General features: G+C 38.3%; 1 protein-coding gene across 1 annotated transcript; it reads right to left on the bottom strand.

Annotated features, from left to right (window-relative positions):
- Positions 1–4,472: 4,472 nt before the first annotated feature.
- LOC111400629 lies at positions 4,473–5,878 on the bottom strand. Its single transcript, XM_023028028.1, has 2 exons — positions 5,155–5,878; positions 4,473–4,891 (listed from the first exon to the last, which is right to left on the bottom strand). The coding sequence occupies exons 1-2, from the start codon at positions 5,876–5,878 to the stop codon at positions 4,473–4,475; spliced, it is 1,143 nt and encodes a 380-aa protein (XP_022883796.1).
- Positions 5,879–19,500: the final 13,622 nt, after the last annotated feature.

The following is a 19,500-nucleotide window of genomic DNA, read 5'->3' as shown; positions in this document are numbered from 1 at the left end:
ATTGCAAGTTGGTATACTCAATGAATATTAAAGCGCACTAGGATCACGAATCCCCAAGCAATGCTCAATTTAACCTTAATTCCACACTTTGACAACACGACGGTATTTTGAAGAATCGATACTCCTAAATCTATCCAACACTCTCTCTTGAGATGAATTGAACCTATTCTCATACATCACCAACCTATATCTCTATGACGGATGCAAATATATGAGAATGCATGTAGTTTTGTGAGTACTTAGAAATATTGTCCCACAGAGATTGATTAGTTTAATTTTACCTAACTTGACCTAAACCAAAACTGATTTGTCAAACGTGAATTGTAGTGATTTAAATTAACTTTACTTGGGCTAAATATGCAAATATGTATGATTTGAATGAACTAAAATGCAAAGTGAATGTGTTGATTGCAAGTTGGTATACTCAATGAATATTAAAGCGCACTAGGATCACGAATCCCCAAGCAATGCTCAATTTAACCTTAATTCCACACTTTGACAACACGACGGTATTTTGAAGAATCAATACTCCTAAATCTATCCAACACTCTCTCTTGAGATGAATTGAACCTATTCTCATACATCACCAACCTATATCTCTATGACGGATGCAAATATATGAGAATGCATGTAGTTTTGTGAGTACTTAGAGATTTATGCAAAGCATAGAGGTATATTTTTATCCTCTATCGAACCCTACGATGATTTATACCTTGTCGAATTTATTTATCTTCTTTTGAATAGATGAAACAAACCACCAAAACTCACACAATTACAAGCCCATAATCATGGAAGTAATCAAATGCATATAAATCATTCAAAACAATCAATACGTATTTTGTGTGTCAAAATACGGAACAAAGAATTAAATATCAAATTACAAGGTTCATCGATCTCCTAGTATATATTTTTCTAGCCTAACATGATGGAAAGAAGAACATAACAACAAGAATCAAGAAAAGACATCACCCAATCGTCGTTTGATTTGAAATCTAGACTCTTGGAATGAATCCTCTCGTTCTTGCCTTCTTCTTGCTCTTCAAATCCTCCCAAAATAATGTATGTGTGGTGTCTATTTTTGGACGTCCATAGGGCTTTAAAAGACTCCCAAGATTTATTTCCGCAAGAGTTTTAATCAGAAAAGAAAACCAGAAAATTTTCGTCGCGATTGGCCTGGGCTGTTGCTCAGGCAAAACCCGGGCTGTCACCCAGGCCAACATTTTCTTCTCGATAATAAGGAAAACATATGGGGCGATCGCCCGGATTTTATAACTAGGCTGTCGCCCAGGCCCTTCCATATGTTGCATTTTAGCCCCCGAAGTCGATTTTTGATTCTTTCAAGCCCTTTCTCTTGCAATTTCAACTCTTTGACTTTCATTTGTATCCAATTGAACCCGCAACATCTTTAGTTTTCATTTTGTGATCCAAATGAACTATTGAAATGCTGCAATTTAGTCCTAATACCTTGAATTTTCTTCCTTTTTGGCTCTTTTTTGTTTCTTTTCTCTTGAATTCCACCACATTCATCAATATAGTCCTACAAAACATAATTACATAGAATTGAGCCATAATTCAAACTCTTTAATCATAATTAAATCATGTTTGTGAACTAAATAAGTATGTAAAAATAAACTTATCAAACCCCCCAAACTTGAACTATTGTTTGTCCTCAAACAAGATAGTGGCTCAATACTAAACAAACATGGCTTAATAACCTACATTGTCTCGGGATTGGACTAAGTATTTGACTTCAAAAAATTTTGATTAGTACAAGAATGAAATCAACCCTTACTTGTTGATTGCATACCCAACGTACCTGTGTGAAATCATGCTAACATAATTAGTTCATGATGGGGTTAGTCTCGATCTAGAGTGGTCAAATATGTCCTTACTTTGCTCGCCACAAACTTATTCTTTTTACTCAGTTATCCCGAGGTTGTGTTTTAAAGTTAGGATTTTAGGCAACTGCAGTCCTTACCTTCTCTTAATTTGGATAGATCTCACTATCACAAGTTCACATGTCAACAAATGAAGACTCTCCCAAATTTGATTGCTTCAACACTTGAGATTAATCTAAGTTACTAGGCTCGCATCAAAGGTATAGTTTTTTCAACCAAACGTCCAAGGGCCTCTTGATGTTATCGTGTCTTTTCTCACTTATTTTCTAATAAATTTTTTTTACATCATCTTCTCATTTGCTTTCTGTATAATCACTGTAGCGAGCTTTAGGCCGATGACTCCAAAACCAGTTGGCTTTAGGGTATCAGGTTTTAAACCCTTGTAGGCTTATTCACTCGAGTTATAAAGGCTCGATCAGATGACTTTTTATTCATCTCTTCTCCTCTTGCTTTCTATATGACCCATGTAACGAGCTTTGGGCCGATGACTCCCAAACCAGTTGGTTTTGGGGCACCAAATTTTGAAATATCCTTACAGACTTACTTGCTCGAATAATAAAGGCATGGAAAAAGATGTCCTATTTTCACAAGTTAGATTTATGGCCTTTATTATTTTTCTAGACATTTGGCCTCCAAAACCAACCCACAATTTAAGATTTTCACCTAATTTTTATCTCACTGGTCTAGGCAATCCACACAATAGAATTCATGCACGGAGCCTCCATTTATCTCAAAGCTTTCCTATGATTGCTCAACCATCTCCAAATCGTCTTAAAGTGGTTTACTGTTTGATTTAGTAGAGGGTTATCATTCTTCTCCTACTTTATGTTCAAAGTTCCAATCAAGAATGTCAAGTATTACATCAATAAGTATTGGTTAATCTATTCAACACCATATCCACAGTTTGTAATTTATACTAGTCCAATAATCACATCATAGTTGGCAAACCTATCAAGTCCACACAAGCATGCAAGAATGAAAATACAGCAAATTAAATAACATGCAAAATTTTTTTTTAACACTCATCAAGCACATAATATGCAGTCATGAAATATAGATATTGATGAACATATGCAAAATGATGAAAAGATGTTCGTGTCCAAGATTATGTCACCCCACCCTCAAACTTAGATAATACATTATCCTCAATGTGAAGATGAAATAAAAGTGTAAACAGACAAAATTGAAGGACAATAATAAACTCAAAGCTTAAGATGGGATACAAGTACTCCCCTGATCTATATGGAGGTGGCGAATGAAAACTAGGACCCACAGTGTTTCTTCTTTCCCTGTGACATTCTTTTTGGCGACATCCTGTAAAAGTGCAAAGTATGCGTATTAGTTTACATGGTGTAAACATATGCAATTGAGGCAAGAAATAACCTACGTAGTGCACAAATCCCTCAAACTTGCTTCAAGGTGTATGTGTACATTGTTGGTGTGCCGAATGCATAATTTATGTCTCAACATAGGGTTTATATCACAAAAATGTGAATCACCAACGAAATTTTACTTAAAACATGCACTTTGTTCAATTTGACACATGACCGAACAAAATAGGACTTCAACCTCATGACTCATGCTCAGTGCATTGGGACTCATGTGGACCATGCCTAGAATCCATGTGATAAGGATGTATGATCGATGACCTAAAATTATTGATAATGCTAAAAAAATGAAAAGTTCCTAAACTATTGCAAAACGAAGTAAATGAAAGGATAGAAACGTTGGGTTGCCTCCCAACCAGCGCTATTTTATAGTCGATAGCTCGACTTTTGGCATAGGTGTGTTATGGCACTTTAAATATGGCTTGGGAGGTCCTACGTAGTTTATTCAATATGGCCTTGTTCCGCATTGTCGTTATCATCCACACTCAAACCCGTCCTTTTTCAAGTGGTGGGACTCTCCCTCATCATCCGTTTGAGACTCCATTGTGTATACCTCGATCTCCCTTGAGTCAGTAAGAGTGGATTGAGGGTGCATCATATCGACCTCCTGAATGTCTGGCGGTTTCTTCAACTCGTAGTTGTAGGGGATTCCTATGTTAATCACATCAATCTGGAAATAGGTGTCTAGCTCGGTGGGATATTTCATTGCTTTGAAAACATTAAAAGAGGCCGCTCCTTCCCCAGTCTCAGAATTGCACATCTATAAGAGTTCTTGCAGTTGCCAAAAATGATCGTCCTAATATGATAGACACGTCCTTGTCTTCTTCCATGTCCAGAATTAAGAAGTTCGTTGGGAATATAAGTTTATCCACTTTGACCAATACGTCTTCGATAATCCCTCATGGATGTATAAGTGATCGATCAGCCAGCTGTAGAGTTACTATAGCTGCTTTAGGCTCTCCCAATCCTAGTTTCCTAAAAATAGAGAATGGCATCAAGTTAACACTCGCACCAAGATCACACAATGCTTTATTAAAATAAAAATCACCAATTGTGCAAGGGACGATGAAACTCCCTGGATCTTTCAGTTTTGGTGGGAGCTTTTTCTGAATCCTGGCTCTGTTCTCTTCGATTAACATCACCATTTTATGTTCCTCTAACTTGCGTTTATTTGTTAAGATGTCCTTCAGGAACTTGGCATAGCTGGGCATCTGGAGTAGTGCATCGACGAACGAGATGTTGATGTAGAGCTTCTTAAAGATTTCGAGGAACTTCTTATATTACTGCTCCATCCCTGCTTCTTTAACCTCTGGGGAAATGGAATGGGTGGCTCATAGGGGTTAATTGGAATGGTGGTCTTTCCCCGTGATGTCTCTAAGCTCTTCTTTGGTGTAGATTCACGTGTCTGCTCATTTTGCTGCACAATCTCTTCTTTTGTAGAGGGTGTTGTTTCAGTGTTTACACTCAGCCTCTCAACGTGTCTTTCGGGTAGTTGTATCCCACTTCGAGTTGTGATCGCTTGAACATGCTCATTGGGATTCAACTCAGTATTCCTTGGTAAAGTATTTGGTGCCCTTTTGTCATAGCAAGTGCCATTTGCCCCATCTGCGTCTCCAAATTCTTAATTGCAGTACCTTGATTTTGGAGAGTAGTTTCAATTTTCCTTATGAACTAGTTATTTACTTCCATGTATTTTTTAGTCTTTTCCATGAACTTTGTAAACATCTCTTCCAATTGAAGTGTCTTCTCCTGCTGAAATTGCCTCTGGGACCTATTCTGATTTTGGGTGCCAGCCCATGAGAGATTTGGATGTTCTTTCCAACTGGGATTATAAATATCTAAATTTTGATAGTCTTGTTGATGTTAACCCCATTGTGTGTACTCTATTTGTTCCATTCCCTGTGATAGAATTGGGCATTCTGTCGTACTATGATTCCTTCCACATTCTTCACAATTTAGTTTTAGTACATATGTTGCATTCGTGGACTGTGATATGCTTTCCACCTTGTTAAATAGTGAGTTAATCTTTGCTGATAAGGCTGAATATGCATCTACCTCATAGACACCTGAAGGCTTCTTTTGAATCACCTGCTTAGAGGACCACATGGCTGAAGTGGTAGCCATTCTCTCAAATAATTCTAGTGCTCCATCAATTGTTCGTGTGGAAATTGAGTCATCTGATGATGAGTCCACCATGCTTTTGAAGTACGGGAGTAACCCTATATAGAAGAATCGAATTTGGGTCTTTTTGTCAAACCCATGTTGAGGGCACTTCCGAAACATATTCTTGAATATGTTCCAGGCTTCGTCAAATGATTCGAATTCTCCCTGGCTGAAAATGGATATTTCGTGTCTCATTTTAGTTATCTTGGCTGGTGAGAAGTACTTCGTGCAGAATTTGTGAGCCAGATCGATCCGAGTAGTGATGCTTGCAATAGGAAGTGAATCTAACCATTCAAATGCCTTGTCCCTTAGCATATGTGAAAATAGCCTTAGCCTAATAGCATCTTCCAAAATCCTTGATATCTGATTTGTTGGCACATATCCAAGAATCGAGATATGTGTGATGTGGATTTTCTTCAGCTCTGCCATAAAATTGATGTCAATTCTGGAATAGCTGTATCACATTTATCTTCAACTGGAAGTTTGGTTGCCCAAATGGTGGATACACTATATTGGACTTGCTTTGAATCACTTGAGGAGTCAAGAAATCTCCCAAAATTTCATTTCCTTCATCGGCCGCCTCTCCTTCATTAGCTTGAAAAATGGGGTTGTTCTGTAAGTTAGCCATTTGTTCTTGTTGTTGTTGACATGCTTCTCTATTTTCTCGTTGCAATCGATGGAAGGTTCGCTCAATTTCTTGGTTTGCTGGAATTAATTCTCCTCCCGTCGATGTAGACATGCAACTCTGCTAGAAAATCAATAGTAGCAATATGATTCAATTAATATAAATAACTAAAATAAAAATAAAACAAAATGCCTAAACGAAATCAAATGAATAAATAAAAATGAAAATTGAAAGTTTGAATTAGTGCCTAGAAAAAAATAAATTAAACTAAACTCAATTCTTGGCAACGGCGCAAAAAACTTGTTCACGAAATATTTTCTTTCGATTTAAATCACCACAAGTGTATGGTTCGTTAACAAGTAATAAAGTGGATCAATTGAGTCCGAATATCGTCCCACAGAGATTGATTAATTTAATTTTACCTAACTTGGCCTTAACTGAAACTGATTTGTCAAACGTGAATTGTAGTGACTTAAATTAACCTTACTTGGACTAAATATGCAAATATGTATGATTTGAATGAACTAAAATGCAAAGTGAATGTGTTGATTGCAAGTTGGTGTACACAATGAATATAAAAGCACACTAGGATCATGAATCCCCAAGCAATGCTCAATTTAACCTTAATTCCACACTTTGACAATACGATGACATTTTGAAGAATCAATACTCCTAAATCTATCCAACACTCTCTCGAGAGATGAACTGAACCTATTCTCATACACTACCAGCCTATATCTCTATGACGAATGCAAATATATGTGAATGCATGTAGTTTTGACAGTACTTAGAGATTCACTCAAAGCATAGGGGTATATTTCTATCCCCTATCGGACCCTACGATAATTTATACATTGTCGAATTTATTCCTCTTCTTTCGCATAAAACAAACTACCAAAACTCACACAATTACGAGCCCATAATCATGGAAGTAATTAAATGTATATAAATCATTCAAAACAATCAATACGTGTTTTTGTGTCAAAATATGGAACAAAGAATTAAATATCACATTACAAGGTTCATCGATCTCCTAGTATAGATTTTTCTAGCCTAACATGATGGGAAGAAGAACATAACAACAAGAATAAAGAAAAGACATCACCTAATCGCCCTTTGATTTGAAATCTTGACTCTTGGAATGAATCCTCTCGTTCTTGCCTTCTTCTTGCTCTTCAAATCCTCCCAAAATAATGTATAATACATGGTGTCTATTCTTGGACGTCCCTAGGGCTTTAAAAGACTCCCAAGATTTGTTTCCATAAGAGTTTTAATCAGAAAAGGAAATCAGAAAATTTCCACCGCGATTGGCCTGGATTGTCGCTCAGGCAAAACCCGGGCTGTTACCCAGGCATTTTCTTCTCGGTAATAAGGAAAACTTATGGGGCGATCGCCCGGTTTTTATAACAGAGCTATCGCCCAGGCAAAATTTCTTCCATATGTTGCATTTTAGCCCCCAAAGTCGACTTTTGATTCTTTCAATCCCTTTCTCTTGCAATTTCAACTATTTGACTTTCATTTGCATCCAATTGAACCTGCGACATCTTTAATCTTCATTTTGTGATCCGAATGAACTATTAAAATGTTACAATTTAGTCCTCGTACTTTATATTTTCTTCCTTTTTGGCTCTTTTTTGTTTCTTTTCTCTTGAATTCCACCACATTTATCAATATAGTCCTACAAAACATAATTATATAGAATTAAGCTATAATTTAAACTCTTTGATCATAATTAAATCATGTTTGTGAACTAAATAAGTGTGTAAAAACACACTTATCACTGAGCATGCAGCTAATTCTTTTCCAACTCAGCATAAGGTCGTGCCCCGCGCATGCAGCTAAGTCTTTTCCAACTTAGCGTAAGGCCGTGCCCCACGCATGCAGCTAAGTCTTTATCAAATTACCCTAAGGCTGTGCCTTGCACTTGCAACTAATATTTTACCAGAATTAGCATAAAGCCGTGCCTCGCGCATGTAGCTAATACTTTAACAGAGTATAAGGCTGTGCTCCACGCATGCAGTTAACACTTGACCTATAGAATCAAACATACGCTGCCAAGACCTCAAATGGCAACATGTCGAGAGCAAAAGACCCTGACCTCTTTGATCCCAGAATGTCCTCATAACGAAGAATATTAAGATCGAGGTCGGGGGTATGAAATAATGTTTATCATAAAAGGCAATACCAACCTTATCCACAAAGGAAAGATGTTATTTAAAGGACAAGCCCGAGCTTATCCTTCAAATGTTCAGTGACCCAATGGTCCCCCCTTGATATGAGAAATTGAAAAATCAGTACACGACACAAATACTCGAACTCGTTGACTCCAAACATGACATTCCGAAGCCTGCAAATACATGTTCGAGCGTAGGAATCGAAGCCCAATTTTCCAAGTAAAAGGATTGATCTAATTCATAGTCTCGATGATCAGTATTATTAAGGCACACAATATTCTCAAGCTATCACACACCCAGGCTAAATACGTCACATTCGAGCTAATTAAGTCGGGAAGCATAATCTATACTAATAATCGACCGTTTAACGACCCATGCACGATCATAACATCCACACATGAACTTAAAATTCATGCATGATCTCATAATAAAGGCAAGTCGCATGAACTAAAATACAAATTGCAAAACCCATATCGGGCTATAAACATTGATTTTCAAAAACAAAAGTAAGAAAGCCCAGGTCGGGCAATGTTCTTGATACAACTTTCAAAAACAAAAATTCAATGACTACGACCTAATTAAACTCGATAGTGTTAGCCCCACCCTAGTCGGGGGTTCCATCATCATCATTGTCGCCATCGCTCTCATCCTCGACCTCAGAGGCGGAAAGCTCGAGCTCGTTTGCAAGCTTGTTCATCGTCTTAAGCTCTTCCACCATCGACTTCAGGTCTTCGAGAAGCTTCTTCCTCAGGAGAGAGTGTGCAAGCCACAGCCTGTAATAATACGACCCCAAACCATATTGCCCAAGAAGAGTCCCGAACTTGTTAGACTTCTTAAAATCTTCAATTGCCTTAGTACGAGCTTCTTCTCGGGCTTTCGCCAATTCTTCCTCGAAGCTCTTTTTAGTTTGCAAGAGCTTGAGTTTGGCCTCTTCGGCCTCATCTTTGGCCATCCCGATTTCTTCTCGAGCTTTACGGAGATCGACCTTCGCATCGTCTCGCTCTTTCTCAACCTCGAGAGTCCGCCTTTTAGCCTGATCTCTTTCCTTCTCAAGCCCTTCTAGCTGGCTCGAGATATTCAGGCCGTTCAAGGTAAGACCCCTTACCACACTCAGCGTCTATACAAAAATAATAAGAAAACTCGACGTCAGTACGATCAATGGCATATGAAACTAGAAACATCATTAAGGTCGATATCTTACCCTCAAAGTCAAGACCTTCAACGTCTTGACACCTTCATAAATGTTGACCTCTTTTTCAAACCGGTCAACAAGGTCCTTCACTAAGGTGCACTCGAAGTACTCCTCAAGAGCACTATCAAAAATCGATGAAAAGCTTGAATCAGCCACGCCCTGGCAACCACGAGCTCAATCATGTGATTTAGGCGTTTGCTGGGCAGGGGAGGTCGGGTCTCTAGATGTCAAGGTCCGACCTTTCGACTGGACATGGGGTTCGAATGTCGGGGTTAAACCAGTACCGACCTCCCTAGCCCATTAATTCCCTTTGGATTAGGCTGGGGCATTAGGCTTGGGGCCCTTGGCCTTATGTTGAACATTGGGTAGTAGTTTTAGATGGGTTAAAAGACATCTCCAAATTTGTAAAAATGACAAACATTTAAGCTTGACCTAAATCTCGCAAACAACAAGTGAAAAGAACAAGGGAGTAAGACCATACCCTCGAAGCCTTTGACGTTTTCCAGATCGAGGGTGTCATCCTCGAGAAGATAATCAATCTTTTCTGCTAGAGGGTCATGATTCACTAATCTTAGCCTATCCTATTCTAGAACTTCAAAATAAGCCTGATACTCATCTATGTCTGCCCGGAACTTCCCACCTCGAGCTAAAAGAGTGATCGGGATCCTGGGGTTTGACAAAAAAAATCGTTCTTTCCAGTCGTGGAGAGAGCTCGGGGACTTTGGCATCTTAAACCCCCATTTGGTAGACAAATATACAAAACAATTATACCTCGGTGAGAATTTCATGTCAAAAACCATCTTCAATAGATCAATCCTAGGCTCGATCTCCAAGCACCTACGAAGGATAAAGAAGTATACTAGGAGCTTCCACCCGTTAGGGGCTAATTGACCCAGGCATAAATAGAAAGAGGTCAAGAAAAGGATGGAGAAGGGGTGAGAGGCCATCTAAGCCGAGCCTTAAGGGCATCCCTAAAAAATGTCATCTCTCCCTTTCGAGCTCCGAGTAGGATTCTGGTTGGCTTGGGGGTTCGAACATCACACAAAGGCATGACCCCGAATTCCCTAGCTATCTTAATGATTACATGTTCTTTGTATTTTGTAGGGTTTGTTGGATAGGTCACTACTACCTCGCTCTGAGAACGCGAACTCACAGGTATGGCCATTGGAATTATAGAAGTACCTACGATTTTGGGGTTCTCACCGTCGTTTGAGCTCTTAGACGGTTTGCTACTATCACTAGAACTCGATTCTTTACTGCTACTACTTTTACTCGACATTATAATTTTCAAATAATCAACAACTTAAAGGCGCGATCTCTTACCTTTTTGGAAGGGCGCTCACAGACTCACTATCCCCGAGCACGAGCTTTCTTTTACTGGAGAGTGAAAAGTGAAAAGTGAAAGTGAAATGTGGGGACTATTTATAGGGATCTTTGGAATGTCAAAGGTCTATTAATCTTGGCCTTTGAATGAAGACACGTGGCGGCCATCCAAGATCGTGACCTGACATTACACATAGCAGCCATCTAAGGTTATTCTCTGACATCCCATCGAACGCCTGACACGTGGAAAGATACCTGGGCATTCATACCTCTACATCTTCACTCGTAGATTACGCTTGAACTGCAATATATGACTTCGATGCACGGGGGCCTATGATGCTCCCATATCTACCAACCCCGATCTCTACCCGTTTTAACCTGACCTCAACCTCCTCCAAAACCATCAAAAGTAAGGTCGGGGTTTTTAGGTCGGGGGTATGTTCTTTTCGACGACCTCATATGCTCTTATCCCACTCTTTCCAGTAACCTAGTAGAGTGAAAATTCTATTTAGACCACGATCCTTACCTTATTGGACTCCTTCCCTAACTCAAACAATGGTTGAACACTTGGAGTGAAACACTAACTCCTTATCCTACAAGGATAAGGATCTCACATGATTAAGTCGTTAGAGTACTCTATTATTAACACCTATAAATACATATCCCGGGCTCATTCTTGAGGTACATTTTTCATTATTTCCAATTTATGGCCTCACGCACTAAATTCCCTATCTGACTTGAGCATCTGAAGGACGACGATCACACACCTCGTTGCCTTTGTTGCAGGTATTCGAAGACCGTTCGTGTTCATCAAAGTTTGGAGTTCGATCATCAAGTTCGAGATCTTTCAGGTACTATTTTTTGGTAGCATCACTTTCCAACGGCATCGATGGTTCTCCAAGTTTAGAAGACTAGTGACCTGGACAGATTTTACCAAGGCTATGTTACCTTTTTTTGGACCAACAGATTTTGACAACCCATCTGAAGCACTCACTCGGCTTAAATAAACAACCACTGTCACGTCTTACCAAGAAGCTTTCGAGAAACTATCCCACCAAGTAGATGGTCTGCAATAATGTTTTCTTATGAGGTGCTTCATAGTTGGATTTCGTGATGAAGAACGAGTCGATGTAAAAAATTAAACAACCTAGAACACTCTTAGATGTCGTTGGTAATTTGTTTCTACTGGTCCCAATGTCGTAACCCATTGGATATCCAAGACTAACTGACATGTAGCTATAGGTAAGATGTAAAAAACTAGCCTTAACTTGCTATTGTTAAGGGATAAAATCCCACATCGATTAAAAATCAAAACATAGAACAACTTATAAGGTCTTCGGCTACCTCTCTTAGCAAGCTTAACCTTTTAAGATGGAACTCCAAGTTTTAACATGGTATTAGAACCCATTAAGCTCAAATGAGGGATTTTATTCGATTAAGACTCAATAAACGAGCACACGAATTTCAAAATTGGTCTGCTAAAAAAATCACCATCTTGCGAGGGCATGTTAAGGGATAAAATATCACATCGATTAAAGATGAAAACATATACTAATTTATAAGGTCTTGGGTTGTTCCTCTTAATAGGGTTGATCTTTTAAGATAGAACCCCATGTATTAACACGGTATTAGAGTCCATTAAGCTCTAAAGAGCGATTTGATCATATTAAGACTCAATAAATGAGCATATGAATTTTAAGATTGGTCTGCTCAAACAAGCCACTATCTTGCCGGGGCATGTTAAAGGATAAAATCCCCCATCGATTAAAGATGGAAACATAGACCAGCTAATAAGGTCTTGGGCTACTCCTCTTAAAAGTTCCTATTTTGGCAAATCAAATTTGAAATTCGTATGCTCATTCATTGAGTCCTAATCGGATCCAATCACTCGTTAGAGCTTAATGGACTCTAATACCATGTTAATATTTGGAGTTCCATTTTGAAAGGTCAATCTTGTTAAGAGAAGTAGCACAAGACCTTATAAATTGATCTGTGTTTTCATCTTTAATCGATGTGAAATTTTATCCCTTAACAGATATCCTTGGATGTTTAGATGTACGACCAGACATTTCCCTATACAATTGATATTTTCTTGATTGGGAACCATGAGTTGGAATGTCTTTCATAAAAGGATTACCGCCTTCACAGGGATACAAAAGTGATAATGGTTATGGTTGATCAGGTTTCTAAATATAATCTCTTTGTTCTTTTAAATCACCCATTTACAGCCCTGACAGTAGCTAAAGCATATTATCTCACATATTGTAAAATTACATGGATTTTCCAGTTCAATTGTTAGTGATAGGGACAAAATTTTTATAAGTTATTTCTGGAAAAGTCTATTTCAATTGCAAGGGACCGAACTTAAAATGAGCTCAAGCTATCACCCTCAGATCGACGGTTAGAACAAAGTCACTAATTGGAACCTAGAGCAATATCTTCGGTGCTTTACTAGGGACCAACCACGAAAATGGCTATTTTATGCTGAATATAGCTATAATACAAGTGTACATTCCTCTACAAAAATATGAATCATTTTGAGGCGATTTATGGTGTACAGTGCCCAAGTCTAATTCCTTATATTCTCGAAACGACACAAGTATAAGCAATTGATGATAATTTATGAGATCAATCGGCCATTTTTAAGGAATTACGTCGTCAATTAACCCTGGCATGTGATCGAATGAAGGAACAAGCAAATCAACATCGGAGAGAGGTTCAAATTCAGATAGGAGTTTATGTTTATTTGAAACTTCATCCATACCACCAAGCTCCAGAAGAAGATGCTATTTGGGAGAATTATGGTGATTTTCGAGACAATACCCTAATTTCATCCTTGCGGACAAGAATACTCTTGGCGGGAAGGAATGATATAGGCACGCATGCATGGATTGCATGGATGGCAGCTAGTGGTTCATTTATATAGGAAGACCAAGTCCATGCAGACTGCTGTTGATGAATAACAAAAGCCATAATATGTGTTGGACAAGTCCAAACGTGTGTAGTGATTGTTGAAAATAGCCCCCATGTAATGTCATCGTTATTTCTTGTTAGTTGAACTGTTATTCCTTAATTCTAGATTATTTAGTTGAATTACTTGATTATCAAGTTGTAATTGGTCTATAAATAGCCATTATCAGTTAATTGATAAACAAGACAGTTATAGCACTTATATATTCCCTTCTATAATCTCTTATCATCTTCTTCCTACATAAAATCTCCATCTTGGAGTAGTAGAATAATGATACTCCTCTTGTATCTAAATAACTCAAGATTTATATTTACATCTTCAATTAGAATAAATGCTATTTATGAGCAATGGAGATACACACTAGTCTAAGTTGAAATGAGTTCTCATGCCACCTGGACCAATGACAAATAGTATTACTGTTTTCAATTATCCTAATTGAAATCATAAATTTTCTAGATTGGTGATAAATTGTACTACTATTTCACTTATCTCAGATGTAACCATAACTCTTCCATTAAACCTATTATTGGTGATGTGTATGATTTATGTACAACTTAAGGTTGACCCATGAGACCGAGCTCAAGGATGTAGAATCTTCAACCTTTTTTCCTTTTGTCTTGGACACCCCTCTGGGTTAGTGGGTTTGGCATATGCTTGGGACTTGGCATCGTCAATCTTTTTCTTAGGTTTTTTTAGCCTTAGAGGGCTGATAAGTGTGTTTTTACACACTTATTTACATCACAAACATGACTTAAATACAAGTAAAATGATTGAATTGTGACTTAATTTTGTCGAATTCATGCAATGTAGGTGATTCTATGGAAATAGTGGAATTCAGGAGAAAAGAGCCGAAAAAGGACCAAATTGGAGCAAAATGAAAATTCAGGGACCAAATTGCAATTATCTGAAAGTTGATCCGATGAACACATCAAGCAATTGATCAAGCTAAGCACCAATTGGAAGTTATAATGGAACATTGGAGCAACTAGAAACAAGAGAGGAGGTCAAGGAGTAAAGGAATGAAACTTGAGGATCAAAATGACTCAATTTGGAAGTTCACTCTACTATGCGGTCGCATAGTAGAAAAATCTATGCGGTCGCGAGTAATCCTCTAGGGATTAAAAACGTCAAAATCCATATACCTATGCGGTCACATAGGTTATGCCTATGCGACCAAAATGACTGAATTTGGAAGTTCACTCTACTATGCGGTCGCATAGGTATAATCTGTGCCCGATTTTTGCAGTTTCTTTATATGATTGTAACTCCTTTGGTAACCTAATTTCGACGGGTTTAAATAATAAATAAACATCCAGAAGCCAAACGGAACGAATTGGGAGGAAAAAACATTCATTTTGGAGAGGATTTGAAGGCAAGAACAAGGATTGATGCGAAGATTTACAAGATTTCTTCAAGTTTTGATAACCCGGTGATGTATTTTATTCAAAACTTGATAGATTTCATTATTTTTATCATGATAGGCTAGATTTCTGTAACTAGGTGATCGATGAACCATGTAATTATTATTAAACCTGTTATTTCACGGCTTTGAATTCATAGTTCGATGGGATCATTTGAATGAATTATATTGATTTATTTATTTTCACAATTAATGTGCACTTAATTTGTGTGAATTTGGTGGTTTAATTCTGAATTTGAGAAAATTGGATTAAATTCGACATATATAATTCATTATAGGGTCCGATAGGGGATAGAAATATACCCCTATGCCCTATGTAACTTTAATTGCTCACAAAAAATTACATGCGTTCTTGTATAATTGCATCCGTCATAGAAACATAGGTTGGTGATTTATGAGAATAGGTTCAATACATCTCGAGAGAGAGTATTGAATAGATTTAGGAGCATTGATTTGTCAAATTCTCATTGGATTATCAAAATTGAGAAATTAGGGTTTACTTAATAATTATTTGGGGATTCGTGATCCTAGTGCATTCGTTTTACATAGATTTTCATAAATTGACAATACATTTCAGTTATTTTCATAACATTTTCATAATTGAGTCATTCGTTAAGTGAATTTGAGTAATTAGGGTTCAATTTGAAATTAGGGTTCTTCAATTTGGGGATTTCTCCCAAGATTAGGGCTTTTAATTCTAAAATTGATTTTAAGTCAATTAGTTTCAGTTAAGGCTAAAATAAATAAAATTGAACTACTCTTTCTCTGTGGGACGATACTCGGACTTCTAAAGTCCACTTTATTATTTGTCACGACCCGTACACTTGCGGTAATTTAAATCGAAAGAAATATTTCGTGAACAAGTTTTTGGCGCTGTTGCCGGGGATTGAGTTTAGTTTAATTTTATTTCTTGAGGCACTAATTCGAACTCAATTTTTATTTTACTAGCATAATTTTATTTTTATTTTTATTTTTATTTTTATTTTAGGTTATTATCCTCTATTTGTGTTTTAATTAATTAAATTGTTTGAATCTCAATGCTCGTACTGGTTTTAATTCTCAGATTTGCATGTCACGATTGCCTGGAGGAGAATTGATTCCAGCTGATCCTGAAATTGAGCGCACCTTTCATCGACGACAAAGAGATCACTGCGAAGCACAAGTACAAATGGCCAACGAACTAAACAATCCCATGATTCATGCTAAAGAAGGAGAGGCAATGGACGAGGAGAATGAGATTTTAGGGGATTTCTTGACTTCTCAAGTGATTCAAAGCCAGTCCAGCATAGTGTATCCACCATTTGGGCAACCTAATTTTCAGTTGAAGACCTATGTGATACAGCTGTTTCAAAATGGACACCAATTTTATGGCAAGGCTGAGGAGAACCCACACACACACGTATCTCGATTTCTGGATATGTGTCAACATTTCAGATACCAAGGGATTTCAGATGACGCTATTAGGTTGAGGCTTTTTTCACATACGTTACGGGACAGAGCACTTGAATGGTTGGATTCACTCCCGATTGCAAGTATCACTACATGGAATGAGCTGGCACACAAGTTTTGCACAAAGTTCTTCTCCCCAGCCAAGATAGCAAAGCTGAGACATGATATATCAGTATTCAATCAAGGAGAGACTAAATCATTTGATGAAGCCTGGAACAGATTTAAAAACATGCTCCGGAAATGCCCTCAGCATGGGTTCGATAAAAAGACCCAGATTCGATTCTTCTACACAGGATTACTTCCATACCATAAGAGCATGGTAGATTCAGAATCAGATGGCTCAATATCCACAAGAACAGTTGACGAGGCATTGGAATTATTTGAGCGAATGGCTACCACATCAGCCATGTGGTCTTCTGAGAGGGCGATTCCAAAGAAAACTCCAGGTGTCTACAAGGTGGACGCTTATTCAGCAATATCTGCAAAAATTGATTCTCTGCATCACAATGTGGAAAGCATATCACAAGCATCACAAGCTAAGAAGAGCAATTGTGAGGAATGTGGAGCCGAGCACAAAACATCAAATTGTCCAATACTTATGCAAGGAATTGAGCAAGTAGATTATGCACAGTGGGAACAACGCCAGCAGCATAATCAATATGGCGAGACTTTCAATCCCAGCTGGAAGAAACATCCCAACTTCTCTTAGAGCAACCAGAATCAGAATAAGCCACAGGGGCAATTTCAACAATAGGAGAAAAGGCCTCAATTGGAAGATATGATAGGAAAATTCATGGAGAAGACCGAAGTTACACTTCAAAATCAAAATGCAGCCATCAAAAATTTGGAAACTCAGATGGGGCAGCTAGCCATCGCATTGACTGGCAGAACACCAGGTAACTTACCAAGTAATACAGAAATCAATCCTAAAGAGCAAGCCAAGGCCAATACAACTCGAAGTGGAGTGCAATTACCTGAAATCCATGTCAAGAGACCGAGGTGATTGGAGAAACATCCTCCCAGCTGAAGATGAGATTGCTGTAAAGGAATCAACTCCAAGGGAAGATTTAGAAAAATCAAAGGATAAGGCCAAGAGCACAGTCAACCCGTACGAGCCTCCGATTCCCTTTCCACAGCGGTTGAAGAAGCAAAAAATGGAGCAACAATATAAAAAATTCTTAGAAGTCTTCAAAAAGCTCTATATCAACATCCCGCTAGCAGATGCACTATTCTAGATGCCTATCTACGCGAAGTTTCTTAAGGATATTATCTCAAATAAACGCAAGCTGGAGGACCATGAGACAGTAATGCTTACAAAGGAATGCAGTGCCAGAATCTAAAAAAAGCTCCCACCAAAACTGAAAGATCCAGGGAGTTTTACTGTTCCTCACACTATTGGTGAATTTTATTTCGATAAAGCATTATGTGACCTTGGTGCAAGTATTAATTTAATGCCTCTGTCTGTTTTTAGGAAACTTGGCTTGGGAGAAGCTAAAGCCACTACTGTGACACTTTAGCTAGCAGATAGATCACTGACACACCCCAGAAGGATAATTGAAGATGTACTCATCAAGGTCGAAAAGTTCATATTCCCAGCGGACTTTCTTATCCTGGACATGGAAGAGGACAAGGACGTTCCATTGATACTTGGCAGACCATTTCTGGCAACAAGGAGAGCGTTAATTGATGTTCAAAGAGGTCAGCTGATTTTAAGATTGGGAGAGGATCAGATATCATTCAATGTATTCAAGGCAATGAAATTACCAGCAGAATCTGACAGCTATTATCAAGTTGACATTATTGACAAGGCGGTACAAGAAATATTCTTACTACACGGTCCATCTGATGCCTATGAGGCATGTATTGCACAATCATAATCAATCCAGTCAGAGTCTTTTGAAGTTGAAACATGTGCAAGATTTTTGGAGACCAACCCGCCATACACACGAAAGAGGCACTTCGAGGAACTATGGATGGGAAACACAAAACCACTACCTTCAGTTCAGCAGCCGCCAGTTTTAGAACTCCAATAACTACCGTCACATCTCATATATGCTTATTTAGGAGAGTCAGATACACTTCCAGTAATCATTTCGAACATAGTCAGTGAGATGGAGGAGGAAAAATTGCTCAGGGTACTTAGAGAGAACAAGACGGCGATTGGTTGGACAATAGCTGACATTAAAGGAATCAGTCCTTCCCTGTGTATGCATAAAATTTCAATGGAGGAAAATTGCAAGCCTAGCATAGAAAGTTAGAGAAGATTGAACCCAAACATGAAGGAAGTGGTCAGGGCAGAGATACTGAAGTTATTGGATACAGGAATTATCTACCCAATTTCGGATAGTGCATGGATCAGCCCTGTTCAAGTGGTACCGAAAAAAGGGGGAATCACGGTGGTGAAAAATGAGAAGAATGAACTAATTCCCACCAGAACAGTTACGGGTTGGAGAGTTTGCATTGACTATCACAAAGTCAATGTAACTACACAAAAGGATCACTTCCCACTCCCATTCATTGATCAGATGTTGGAGAGGTTGGCTGGACATTCACACTACTACTTTCTTGATGGATACTCGGGCTATAATCAGATACCTGTCGCACCAGAGGATCAGGAGAAGACCACTTTCACTTGTCCCTACGGTACTTTTGCTTATCGTAGGATGCCTTTTGGTCTTTGCAACGCTCCAGCCACATTTCAGAGGTGCATGATGGCAATATTCTATGATATGACTGAAAGGTTTATCGAGGTTTTCATGGACGACTTCTCAGTATTTGGATCTTCATTTGATGAATGTCTAAACCACTTGAATTTGGTCTTACAGAGATGCAAGGAGACTGATTTTAAATTGGGAAAAATGCCACTTATGGTGCAGGAAGGCATTGTACTTGGGCAT

This window comes from Olea europaea, chromosome 10 (assembly GCF_002742605.1).
Source record: "Olea europaea var. sylvestris chromosome 10, O_europaea_v1, whole genome shotgun sequence".
Taxonomy (NCBI): Eukaryota; Viridiplantae; Streptophyta; class Magnoliopsida; order Lamiales; family Oleaceae; genus Olea; species Olea europaea.
The sequence above is the reverse complement of the archived record's forward strand: the minus strand, read 5'-3'. Positions and strand labels throughout refer to the sequence as shown.

Bases quoted from the DNA above. Each gene is read 5' to 3' on its own strand.
- LOC111400629 (XM_023028028.1), bottom strand. From the start codon at position 5,878: ATGGCAGAGCTGAAGAAAATCCACATCACACATATCTCGATTCTTGGA. The intron at 4,892-5,154 runs GTTAACATCAAC...TTGGAGACGCAG, and splicing joins AATAGAGTACACACAATGGG to ATGGGGCAAATGGCACTTGC.